The following is a 13485-nucleotide window of genomic DNA, read 5'->3' as shown; positions in this document are numbered from 1 at the left end:
ATGATTTGGAAGCTCGTCTTGCCCGTGTTTGCGGCGTTCTGTGCCGTAGGGATCGCAGGAATGGTAGGGGGCTTTAGTGACGCAGAAGAGAATGAAGAGGGGGTTCAGAAGGCCTTGCGGTTTGCTGTGCAACAACACAACCTGGGATCCAACGACGCATACATGAGCGAAGTGAGCAATGTGGTTAGAGTTCAGAAACAGGTATGAGATCCTTTTGAATTACCGTATTATTAATAATTATTATTATTATGGCTTCCAGGCTGTGCCAGCCTGTGCGTGATAGTCAGATAGGCTACAGATAGCTAATTTATAGCATGTCATAATAAACACAAATCTATATCTCAGATGCTTCTCTCTTTCAGGTGGTGAGTGGCATGAAATATGTGATCACTGTGAAAATGGGAAAGACCTCATGCAGGAAAGGCGGCACAGAGGCGGTGTGTGCGGTTCATGACAGTTTGGAACTGGCTCGGGTAATGGTGAAATCTACGTATATCTATTTATGCAGCTTTCTAGACATTTACAGATTTTACCATGTGAGCTTATCTATACTTGGATATAGACTTTAAAATTCTAATAATCTTTCTATCTCTCTCCCCCCCCCCCCCCCCACACACACACACACACAGCCTTACGAGTGCACATTTACTGTGTGGAGTCAACCATGGACAAACACTATTAAGCTGACCAAACAATCCTGCCAGCCAACAGCAGTCATCTAAACATCATCTCCAAGATTAGCTTCTTCGCTGATATAATTTCCACATTATGCTCTTTCATTTCCCTGTCAATTCATGTTACTTCACCATTTGGTTAAAATGGAAAAAACCCAATAAAACATTTAAAAAATATACTTGCTAGTTGCTAGCATGAATCACCAGTTATAATAGAAAATGACATTTCAAATGACTATGCAACACTGTAAGAGGATTCACTTGTTAATAAATTACTTATAACATAGTAATGTTGTCCTAGACTACTACTTTCTGTATACTATAGACTGACTTCCTCAAATGTATGCATGCACTGTTGGAGACAGTCTGTTAAATTATCTAGGTCTCAAGATAAGATATAGTTATTCTGAAAAGGATACCCATTATCTTAAAGAAATTGAGACAGACCTATTACATAGCATGCATAAAAGCAGAAGCAGTCTATGAAACTTGTCATATTAACTAGAATTAACCCAACACTGTTGGGGCTATTCTGTGCACTTAATTTAACTGGAAATGTTCTGTATATAAATTGTCTATCTTCTTTGCTATAGCTTTTGCATATAAAAAGGAAGTGAATCTTGTGTCACAGTGTCAAGACAGTTCCTGGCTTCCTGCATAACTTCTGCTCTGGTATTAGCTACAAAGATGCTGTGACTCGAGATCATTGTGGCTCACCAGTCTTGCGTTGCCAGACTGTTTGCTCTCACATTTTTCAAATGCTTCTGTCATACATTCTATATAGCATTCGGAGATTGTGCAGGAATAGACAGTTGTCTGGCTACACGAGACTAATCTGAGTTCCCAGAAATTTTAATGCAAGACTATAGTAAGAGAGATTCAAGATTGCTTTATTAGTCATTTGTTTTTCCAACCTCAGCAACAGAAAATTATGTTTCTCCCAGTTAAAAAGACAGCACAGACTCATACAAGAATAAAACTAGATAAAGTGCCCCTCTGGGCACAGATCTCCACTCTCCGCCAGGGCAGGTCAGGTTGTGGCCTCCTCGTGGCGCTATAATAGGCCAATGTGAAAAGGGTGGCATTTCTTCTTAGGCCTTGAATGCCAATTGGATGATTTTAGGTACTTTGTTCCAAAAATGTGTTTTGCAAAAATCCACCTGTTGGTATCGCTATCACAGGCCAATGTGAAAATGGTGGGATATATTCCTCAGCCTAGTAGGAAAGTCTGTGAAAGATTTCATGTTCATGATTTGAGGTTTTTTGTTCAAAACGGGCCAATCCTGCAAACTTTGAAAGCCAATTAATGTTAGCCAATTAGGATGGAATATGAGATATCGGACAGATCCGTCTTGATTGAACAGATAGAGATAGTGTGTAACGATTTGCGGGATGTTTGGACAGAATCTGGAGGAGTATTCAAAAGTCGGCGTCCTGGTGGCGCTATAACATATATAAAGCATTAAAAACTTCTCTTACATAGGAATGTCTCCCTGAGTACATGTCCTATAGGGAGACTAGAATTCAAAAGTCTGATTGCCTGGGGAAAGAACCTGCTCCGCATCCTTTCCGTGCGACCTGTTACCCTTTCTGTCCTGGCACTGATGCTCTTGTACCGTTTCCCAGACGGCATAAGGGCTGTGAGAGGGGTAGCTGGCATCCTCAATGATGCTCTCACACTCTCTTCATGCATCTAGTAAACTAACTAGACCAGAAAAGGTAATAATTTCCCTCAAATGCCATCAGATTGTGACCTCAGCAGTGTTATCCAGTGCATGTGCCTTTATACACCTTCCTCCCTAACTGACTCATATAGTTTCGGAAAACAAATTAAGTCTGCATCTGGCTCATAGGCCTCGCGTAGCGATACTAATACTAGTGGCTATGCGAGGCTAGGCCTATAATTATCATACTAGCCAGCCTTCATATAGGCCTAGTGGCCTTTAATGTTTTAGGGCATGGTGTTGGAGGTTGGGGGCTTCAAGACTGATGGAAAAATAAATCTTCATTTTAATGCATGGGTTCTTTTTCAACTATAGGACTATTATCTGCTGTTTCCCTGTGACTCAAACTTACAAAAATACATAAAACTCACAAAAATACATAATTAATACTGTCAAAACATCTAACTTGGTCAACAATGAAGGCAAATAGCAGGCCAACTGATATGCGTGTATGTATAGGCTATAGCCTATTTCACATGAAACATGTCCTACTGACCCCTATTTTATAATAATTATTATAATAATATAATAATGAGAGGAAGCTCAATTGTGTGTGTGTGTGTGTGTGTGTGTGTGTGCGCGCGGTTGAACATTTCAACATGAAATTGTCAACCAACCAGCAGCGCGCATGCACACCGTGCATGGCTTTGACGCACACTAAACAGTTATAAACTTGAAAAAGTTTAGACGGAAATGCCATGCACTGACAGACGATCGCGCGCGGCCAGGGCCATGTTGCAGTCTTGCAGATGATAATGCAGGTCAAAAGTCCGGTCTAAACATTAACATTATAACCTGACCTTTATGGACAAAGCCAAGCGAAATAGCGAATAGCCTATTTGCCTGGCAGGCCACGTCAGTGTCAGACTGTCAGTGAAGTAGGTAGTATAGGCTATAGTATAATCCCAGAGCACGCAAACATGAAGGTCCTAATAACCTCAGATGAACTACAAATTGCTGAGCGACTTTTGCAAAAACATTTGCCTAAAAGTTTAAAGGTAACCAACCAACTTTATTTCTGTGATTTGAGGGTTAATTATTTAGCGCTATACATTTCTGAAGGATAAAAGCATGGCATGGCAATGACAACATGTGTTTGCACAGGTGTTTGGATTCTTGTTTGGTATGAACAGAAATAAACCGAGCACATTGGAGGTTGTTGTGGATACGTGGCCTGATTTTAAAGTCATCATTTGCCGCCCTGATGCCAAGGTAAAGTAGGCTTTTAAGGAATCCTTAAGTCTTTGATCAAAGTATATTTGCCATAGTGTCCTGAACTTAATAACAAATTAAGGTTACTCCACAGAACAAGGGAGCTTTAGATGGCATGAAAAAGGTAACATTCTATAGCATGGATGAGCAGGTGCTGCGAGCAATGCTGACTGATGAGAGTGTAATTGACTGGAGCACTTATTTCCTAATCGGAGGTGAGTAGGCAACCAGTAGCCTACCTACTGCAGGTTACAGTTGAAAAAATTGAGATTTCATGCATGAGTTCACTGGCACATATCCTAGCAAAACTATATGACTAATTTAAGCATCCTAAACAAAAATACATTAACTCTTCACTCAGCTATTTAGCAACAGTACAAGACAATTTCACTGCTGTTCTCTTGGAACATCAGCTATAACCGTTTTATCACCATTGTTTTGAGATACAGTAATTTCCATGAGAAATAACAAAATTATGCTTAAATAGCATAACCCGCTGTTTTGTTACACAGGATTTGATTTTTCTCACGCTTCCATGTTAAAGGAAGTGGCCTCAGCCAGAAACATCAACTCTAGAGGCTTTACTTTGGTACATCTGGTATATTTCCCAGACTGTAGACTTCTACCACCGTTGGCAAAGGAGAGGTAGGCTTACCTCCACTATACACTACAGTATGTAGGCTACAGCACACTATACTAAATATAGGCTACAAGTACTAAAATATACTACCCTTTAAAGACAAAAGTTTGAGATCTGAGTGAAAAGACCCAGCATTTCCCATTATCAGAAACTTTTAATAAGAAGATTAAACCATGAGGATCTTGTGCAGTATATCTGTTCCAGATTAATATTGTTTGTGGAGACAAGTTGAAATGTACTTTTTATGCAACCTACCTTGCCAAATACATTGTACCCCGATCCAACAGCACAGAATTGAAGCTGTCGTCTCTAAATGATTCCCACATTGAGCTAGTGAATAATACCTGGAAGTTTGGCGGGAATGACAAGGGATACAAGACTATTCAAAACCTCATCACCCACTTCCCTACTTGCTGCATTGAGGATGACCAGGGCCAGCCAGTGTCCTGGATACTCATGTATGATTACTGTGCCATGGGGATGCTCTACACATTGCCAGAACACAGAAGAAAAGGTTATGCCAAGGTCCTCATCAGCTACATGGCCAAGAAACTCCATGCTCTGGGCTACCCAGTGTACGCCTTCATAGAGGAGGAGAACACGATGTCCAACAACCTCTTCAAAAGCATGGGCTTCATTGAAGACCCCTCATACAGGGCTGCTTGGTTCGAATTTAACTTTTGATGCGTTTGCTTTTCGCATTGCGGACTGAGACTGACACGGGTATCCAGGGTAGCCTAATTTAAAGAAGCAAATGCAAATCACCATCATTGAACATCCAACAGTAATTAAGGACAAGGAGCCAAGATTACAGTGAGCTGATTATATTATGATTATATTTTACTTTCATCTATCTATAAATGCACCATGACGTCTCTGTCTTGTCTGTATGTCTGTCTGTCTGTCTGTACGTGTGTACGGCTGTAATGCACGTAACTCGAGAATCGTTCGCCCCACCAGCCACCAACTTCAAATTCGACACACACGTTCCACACCCCAACAGCCAGGTGTCGAGTCGGTCGGATCCACGGTTGTCCAGAACCGCCACAAAAGGACTCTGCCCGGGCTCTGGACAGGGCCCCTGCCCATGGTCCATATGGAGCTGGCCTGTTCTGACATCACAATTAACACTCCATTTGGGCATGCCTGACACCCTCCATATTTGGAGCATGCCTGACACAGAACTCTAGGGAAAAAGGGACACAGAGAGACAGATACAGAAATCTCCATATATGTGCATAAAAGAGAGATGGGTGGAACGGGTACTGTGACACGTGTACAACGGGTATTGCATAGCCGGGTGGAGCATGGATCTCCAACTTTCACGGGCACCACCTCATGAAGCTGTTCATTATTTTATTTGTTCTGAGTTGTAATGGTGCATATTGCATACACATTTGTGGGGAAATTCAGGTGTAGCTGGATATCTATGTGTAAATTGTGTAGATACCTGGCAAGCCACATATGCAATGCCAGTTAGTACCACAGTTGTGCACCACCTTGTATTTGTAATGCCATGTGTGCATTGCATAATATGCCAACTGACTGACATCTTGTTGTCTCTTTTTGATTTCTTCTTTTATTTGTTTCCCCCCGTCCTCCAATTCTTCTTTCTGGGATTAACAATCAAGAATGATGGAGCTTGCACAAAAACGAATTTCACCCACTGTTTTACACCTACACCTGTGAACAATAAAGATGATTCTTCTCATTCTGAACAACAGTAGCAGGAGCAAGTATATTGGCCTATAGGCTAAGAATGAGATATACAAAAGTAACATAATATTATATGCTCTGAGACCGAGTTTTTGACTGTAGGCCTTTTGACACAACATAAAACATTATAGGCTAATATGTTTATTTCCCAAGCTGTTCCTACTGTTATTTTCTGCATATCCTCAAGAGGATACAATGGGTAGGCTACATCAAGTACAGAGGTAAAACAACATCCAAAGGAGCCAATGATGAGGTGTCTTGCTGTCAGACAGTGTCGGTGACAGTGATCTTGAACGTAACTCAAGAGGCCAAGAGGGGCGGGGATTCGGATTTCGGGAGAGAATTATTTGTCTGCATGTCAAATAGTTTACCGTGTAGATTTTCATAACAAAAGCCAAAGCTGCTATCGCGGAGATTTAGGTAGGGAGGTTATATAGCTATTCTTGCATGACTGCCAACTTCGATCCTTTTCAAGTATTCAAAACCACAACGGCTCTGTTATTATTCCTATGTAGTTTATGATTTGAATTTGGTTTTGCTCAGAGCCTCTGAATCTCTCTCGCTCTCTGTTGTTAATTAGGCTACATACAGACAACACACTGGTGGAATGGAATCTTTTGAAAATATATATAAAAAAACATACATTGATGGGTTTTGCAGCTTTTTTAAATGTGTTGTTGAAACGTGTATGCTACTTTTTGGTTATTAACTAACTAGGCTACTTTGATAAAAAAAAAAGAGGCTATATACTTCGTTTGTATTTATGTAGGCCTATATTGTGAATTTATTTACTGAAGATCTTGGGTGACTTGCATGAATGTCACACTGCATGGTTGAATGTCATCATCGGCAGAAAACATGGAACTGACGGAAGACCAGCAGCTGAAAATAGTTGAGACCCAGTTGAAAATGTTGTTACCTCACTCACAACAGGTGTGTCTTGAAATAACTTACAGTAACAATTATTAACATAGCCTATACTGATCAATTCACAATATGTTAATATTTCATATGATACAAGTGGAGAAACGAATCCTGCCATGCCTATTGCCTTGATGTAATATTTGTTTCATTTCTAAGGTTTATGGTTGTGTGATACTCCAAAACAGAGGTCAGTGCAACTCATTCAAGTTTCTAGTGGACCACTGGCCAGAATTCAATGTCATTGTCTGCCAACCGAAATTTGAACAGGTAAATAGCCAAAATTACATTTGATTGATTGAATCCTTTTACAATGAAAGGTTAACACAAAAAGCCATGGGGCTTGTTTCCATTATGGCCCTATTCAATTTAAAGACATACAATAATATATAAAATGATGTAAGACATCATTAACACTAGAAGCAATGAAATATGAAAATATTAATCTATTTCTCTCTGTATCTCATGTGTTTGCTTATATACATTTTACAGAGGGGTGACCTCTTTAAAGTCACACTCATCTTTGTGAAAGAAGAAGCATCCCTAAAGGAAATCATGCACAAGACACAGATTAACTGGACCAAATACCTTTGCTTTGGTAAGAATGTACTTTGGCTCCTTTCCGTTGTCCTATGAAATTATACCACCCAATAGATTTATTTTTAGAAAATGAAATAGCTTGAGCTGAATAAGCATACGGTACCGTCTGTTCATGTTTTAGTAGCCTACTTAACCAGAACATCTGTGCTGAAAAAACACTTGATTAACTTTACTATTACGGTTTACATTGTTGAGGGGCCCCTCCTATATACAGGTTTAATGTTTGTTTTTAGTTCAATGTTTGTTTTAAAAACGCCATTGACAATGAAAGGAACATTTACAATCTTGTCCCTATAACACAAACATTAAATGCCATTAACAATAAAGATAATTTAACGTTTGTTTTGACACTGTTTTACATCATTACATCACCTATTACCATTTAGACTTTAATATATTAGAGCCCCTCACTTCACATGGGTGTGATTTTTATATATACACCATACATACTGATGCAAGCATGTGTAATAATGGGGAATAAAATGATACATTGTGTGAATATGACATGCTTTACAAAAAATGTCACTCAATCCCATTCCAGGAATAGATCTCTGTCATGAGATGATAATCATGGAAGTTGCTTTGGAGAAAAATGTGTCTGGGAGGAAAGTAGCAGTATGCCACATGATGACACTTGAGGACATGTCCTTCCTTCTCCCAATAGACAGGTAGGGCCTACATATCTGATGTACAGGGTTCATTTTTACACTCAGAATTAAATTAACATTGAGGATTTTACTGTGTAGTAATACTAGGCCTCGGCTTTTCATCCATTTATTTTAAAACCAAATAAAAAGTTGAATGTACTCTTTGTTATCCAATCAGCTCAAAGGTCTCAGTAGGCTCCTTGGATGAATCCCACTTTGCCCTGGTGAATAAGACATGGACTTTTGGGAAGGGCGAGGATAGTGTCCGGATGATCCAGGAAATGATTATAAACTTCCCCTCATGCTGTGTGCTGGATGAAGAAAGCCAACAGCCCGTCGCCTGGATTCTGATGTACACATCGTGTGCCATGGGCATGCTATACACCCTGCCAGGACACAGGGGCAAAGGATATGCCAAAGTTCTCATCAGCAGCATGGCCAAGAAACTGCATGCTTTGGGCCACCCGGTGTACTGCTTCATTGAGGAAGAGAACGCAGTGTCCCTCAGGCTCTTTAAGAACATGGGCTTTACTGAAGATCCCTCATACAGGGCTGCATGGCTTGCTTTTAACAGTCTATGAAATTAACTCTTAGTGTAAAGTTTACAGCAGGATCACAAAGGTAACAAGCCATAGGGCTTCGTGTACCTCTGTACGATCTGCAAAGTAATCAATCAAAACATAAAAGCCATAAACTAAGCATATTGACCTTGATGTCCCTATTTTTGGCAAATGTAGAAAATGCAGCTTTCCAAAAAGCAGAAACATCAGATCTAAAAGTCCATGTCAAATCGTGACATGTGAGTTGGTGATCTGCTATTTTCAGTATTTGTCATATGAAACTATCATATGGGATATCTTTTCCTGGTGTTAATTACTTAAAGGAGCATTCAGTGATTTGTAAAACCCCCCGGTCTGCCCCGGTAACATGTGCACATACTACAGTGGGGGGACATGCAACAGGCCAACAGCACGCACACCAAGGCCTGCCGCAGCTCGATCATGATTGGCGGAAGGCCCCTCTCTATCCTGATTGGATGAAGGCTGGGTCACCTAGCCAAAAACGAAACCTAATGTTTTTTGACCCCAGGGGGACAGGGAGGAACTCCTTATATGGTCAGCACTCTATAGTAGGGAGGATTAGTGAAATCACTGAATATACCTTATTTTACCCAGCCCTACCATAGTGCTTCATGTCCTTAAATTACTTAAATCGGCCTGAACATCAAACAAGTTATTTTAAGGATGAATGGTACTCTTCATATCCCACTGGCAATGAAGTTTCATCATGTCTAGTCTACAGCAATCCTAGATAAGGCAGTTTCATGTTGATGCAGATAAGCTGCCTACAGCATTTAATTTGATGTGATTTTAAGGCTGTAATCCCTGAGGTATGGTGATTTTATAACTGATGAACACTCAGTTTAAAGTGGAATCATTGTATATGGAAGTTCATGTGGCCTTCAGATAGCATTCAAAGACAGAATTGGTATAAAACGTTTTCTGATTTGTTCAGCATTTTTGCAAATCAATAAAATAAAAACATCAAAGGGTCACTTAGGCTTTCAAAAACTTTTAGTAATATATGATTTATCACTCATGTCAGTAAGTGCTATCAGGTCATACAAAACTTTCTCCTTACTGGTGACATCTGGTGGATGAATTGTTGCATGTAACTCCATCATCAGTCAGACATTATAAATACATTCCGTAAGTGTTTTGAAACCATACTTATAATTATATAATATAATACAATTATATAATTTCTAAAATGAGTTCTTAGTCCTTTCAAAATCATGACATTTCTTCCAAAACAGGCAATGAAGAATCATTTCAGCACATTGCATGAAATGTCCTTTTGGCAAAATACACCCTCAGAGGGAAATCAAGCTGTAACAATAACATTCACTGTGACTTATTTTCCATGTACTCCTCGAGGCGGACCTGCCACCTTTCCCAGTAGTCCAACATTTGTGTTGAGTTCAAAGGATGAGCATGGCCAGGTGAACCATCTTTGTAGGCCACTACAATCAGTCCTTTTTCAACCTTCCAGGGGAGACCAAAACAACATATAAAGATCATGCAAGACACAGAGTAAAGAAGAAAAATAATGGACAAGATGATGTAGTTTCAACCACATGAACCTATAGCACCGCTATTCTGGCCATATAATACCGGTAGGTGAACATTTGACAAAATTACCGAAAGATTCTGCGTGCTGAGCTTGCAGATCAGCTATTGACAATGTATATCTCTTAAAACTAGAGCTGGGACTCGATTAAAAAAATTAATCTAATTAATCAGAGGCTTTGCGATTAATTAATCTAGATTAATCGCATTTTAATCGCATATCAATATTCAACCCGAGAACAGCGAGAAACCTTTTTTTTTATGTTTTTTGGTATCCCAGTGAATACACGAATAGTGACTACAGGATACCACTCATTTTCAACATTTTACTGTCATTAATATACCTGTTGTGGAAATAATAATAAAAAGTCACCCCATTCTGTGTTGCTTAGCACTGGAGGTCTGAAAAAAAATTAGTAACAGTAACAAGTACATCTCAGTGACATCACAAAGCTGTACTTACTTCATATTGTTACTGTTTTTTGTCAGACCTCCAGTTCTAGGCAACACAAAATGGGGTGACTTTTTATTATTTCCAGTTTTCAGTACTATAGAAAAGCGCCCAGTGAGAAACGTTCCGCGGTGAAAAAAAAGGTGCGATTAATTTATCTGTAGTTAATCGCGATTAATTTTTCTGTAGTTAATTAATCTAAATTAATAGCAATTAGTCCCGGCCCTACTTAAAACATACAGCACCTGGTACTTGTAGTTGTTATCACCATTCAAGGCGCCAGCGTAAGCCGCCACCTGAAGAGGGTTGTCATATGTGTGGCTGAGGTGAGGTTTGGGTTTCTCTGACGTTTTCCATTCAATCACACACAGCACACCCCTGTGGACAGAAGTAGCACATGAGGCAGAGGAACTAAGAAAATCAGAAGAACCAAAAGAATATTGTTACTTCACTTGCATTTTAAATTAAGACATTTACCTGTAGCGGGCCACACAATCCACAATACCACGATAATCTAGTGTCGCATGATGTACAGTGCTCTCGATAGCTCTTACTCCACTGATGTCCTCCAATATGTAACCGATACTCTCCATGTATCCCTCAATTTCAGTTGGATATCCTGGAATCACATCAGGCTTCGTCTCTGTCGCTGTAGCATCTTGTGTGAGAATGTTCTCCACTGCATTATGGAAAAGCCCCCCTCGCCTAAATAGATCTGTTTTGGGGAAGAAATATAAATATAAAATCATAAACCCACAGGATTGTGGTTCATACGGTGGACAGATTTTACAGGAAGCCATTAACCCCTTAACTAGCTTATATGCTAGTTATATATGCTAAAAAAATAGCACGAGGCAAAACTGTTAATCAACCTAATCAAAGTATAAAATAAATAATGGCTTAAGTGGTTCATCGATTTGTTGAAACATATATACAAAACAATTTGCTTTTTGAAAATTAATTGAGAAAGTAATAGATTGAATAATGGCTAAGAGAAGATCCTTTATGCAGCCCTAAGTAGCACCAACTCTACCACAATATAAGTAATTTAGTGAGATAATTAATTCATACATTTCATGAGTGCACAAATTCTATACTAATATTGCCTAGTGGGTAGACCGTTGCTCCAATCCGCACCAAACTACTGTTGAGGGGTCTGTCATAAGAATAGTTAACACCAGGCCAGGGCCACATTGTGGTCTGGGGGCCACAGAGCACAGTCACCACAACAAACTTGGCACAACACTGTTCAGGAGTCTGCCATAGTCACCAGAGGGCACATGTGGCCCCCAGGTGCTGCATTTCTCCAATCTGCACAAACCATGGTACTTATAAACAATGTTCAGGTGTCTGATGTGAGAATAGTCACACCAGGCCCCACATCAGGGGCCCCAAGGTGCCACAGGCCCATCGATGCTCCCCAAACTGTGTAGGATTGACTGGTCTGGCATGAGAATAGTCACACACAAAATCAATTGCTAATATGGGACACTACAGCAGCGTTTAATACTTCAAATTGCCATAACACGTGACCATTGCTCTGATCAGTGCAAAAATAGGACTAAATAGACCCCTATACGTTCAGAGTTTAAGGATTGTATTGTGTAAAATGTCTAAACTTACTTAGAGTGTACTCTTTGAAGCCTTCCTCTCCCAACTCTGTGATCATCATCCTCTTCCACCTCTCCAGGTAGAATCTTTGCAGCGGTGAAAGTGTGTCTTGAAGAATGCGGGTCACACTGGGGACTGAGGACTTGCCATCCCGTTGTAAAGAAATCCGAGCTGGGGGTCCAAAGAACTCACGTCTATGAGCCCCATCATCATCACAGTTTAAGAATGGGTGAACATGTTTGGGCACTTTGACCTTTGATATCCTGGTATGGGATTTAACCACTGGTCCATAAAAGTGCGAGTTCTCCTCTTCAATGCTTTCAGGGGTTTGAGAGGAGACCCTCGTGGACACAACAGATTTGACCAGAGAAGAATACCGACCACTGTCCACTGAACTGTATAGACTGGTGGTCTTCTTCTTGGGAGATCTCAGGACGTGATGGACAGAAAAATACCTCTCAAACAAGCAAGTGCAACGAGGGGTTCGTTTGGTACAGAACACCACACGTTTGATACAGTTCAGTAATTGGTTAGTATGCATTCTCCTGCTTTCAGACAAATAAACAAACACAAAAACATTACGCACCGCTGATCATTTTGCGTTTTGAGGGTGATGCCATATCTTCAGCCGCAGACTGGACGGACAAGTTACAACATTATTTGGCGTTACACACATTTCTATCGAACTTTTCTTCGTACCTGGGAACCGTAGTTTCTTATTTGAGTTTAAGAATGAATCAGGAAGGGGGTAAAATACTAAATCCCATAATGCTCTTCCCTGTGTACCGTTGAAATGCGTCCGGGTTGTCCATTAAATTGGTAGGCGGTAGTTATTTATTTAGGTAAAAATCCAAATGTTCATCTCAGCTTTTACTTATATTACCACTTGACAATTAATAATTACAACTCAAACGCGTGTAAATATATAAAGGAGACGGCGTCACGAGAGCGTGTACAGTTATGACAGAACTAACTGGATATAACAATAGGAACCTTCCGCCACGGACACACGTATATCTCGCGACTCGCGTGACCAGAGAAAGCCCCATTATCACAGAAACCTACCTGTGGTTTCTTTCTACTGATCGGCGCTCATATCCGGGCTAGAGTCTATCTACTGTATCCGGGGATTTCCACAAGTAACATACGAGACTACATAC

At 40.2% G+C, this 13485-nt stretch overlaps 3 protein-coding genes across 3 annotated transcripts; 2 read left to right on the top strand and 1 right to left on the bottom strand.

The window, feature by feature from the left end:
* cst3 (cystatin C (amyloid angiopathy and cerebral hemorrhage)) lies at nt 1-2309 on the top strand (the record flags this gene model as incomplete). Its single annotated transcript, XM_083774907.1, has 3 exons — nt 1-201; nt 363-473; nt 2301-2309. 3 exons carry the CDS (start codon nt 1-3, stop codon nt 2307-2309), a joined length of 321 nt encoding a protein of 106 aa, XP_083631033.1.
* Nucleotides 2310-3318: 1009 nt separating this feature from the next.
* On the top strand, nt 3319-9683 carry LOC310865694 (uncharacterized protein; the record flags this gene model as incomplete). The annotated part of the gene is made up of 10 exons (XM_083774906.1): nt 3319-3396; nt 3503-3610; nt 3705-3825; nt 4543-4924; nt 6361-6386; nt 6820-6899; nt 7047-7157; nt 7380-7485; nt 8029-8155; nt 8313-9683. 10 exons carry the CDS (start codon nt 3319-3321, stop codon nt 8713-8715), a joined length of 1542 nt encoding a protein of 513 aa, XP_083631032.1. The 3' UTR covers nt 8716-9683.
* A 6-nt stretch (nt 9684-9689) lies between these two features.
* On the bottom strand, nt 9690-12952 carry mgme1 (mitochondrial genome maintenance exonuclease 1). Its single transcript, XM_083774605.1, has 4 exons — nt 12338-12952; nt 11192-11429; nt 10960-11092; nt 9690-10179 (listed from the first exon to the last, which is right to left on the bottom strand). Exons 1-4 carry the CDS (start codon nt 12864-12866, stop codon nt 10039-10041), a joined length of 1041 nt encoding a protein of 346 aa, XP_083630731.1. The 5' UTR covers nt 12867-12952; the 3' UTR covers nt 9690-10038.
* Nucleotides 12953-13485: the final 533 nt, after the last annotated feature.

The sequence above is a fragment of the Protomyctophum parallelum genome (genome assembly GCF_964188405.1).
Source record: "Protomyctophum parallelum genome assembly, chromosome: 10".
NCBI lineage: Eukaryota > Metazoa > Chordata > Actinopteri > Myctophiformes > Myctophidae > Protomyctophum > Protomyctophum parallelum.
The sequence above is the reverse complement of the archived record's forward strand: the minus strand, read 5'-3'. Positions and strand labels throughout refer to the sequence as shown.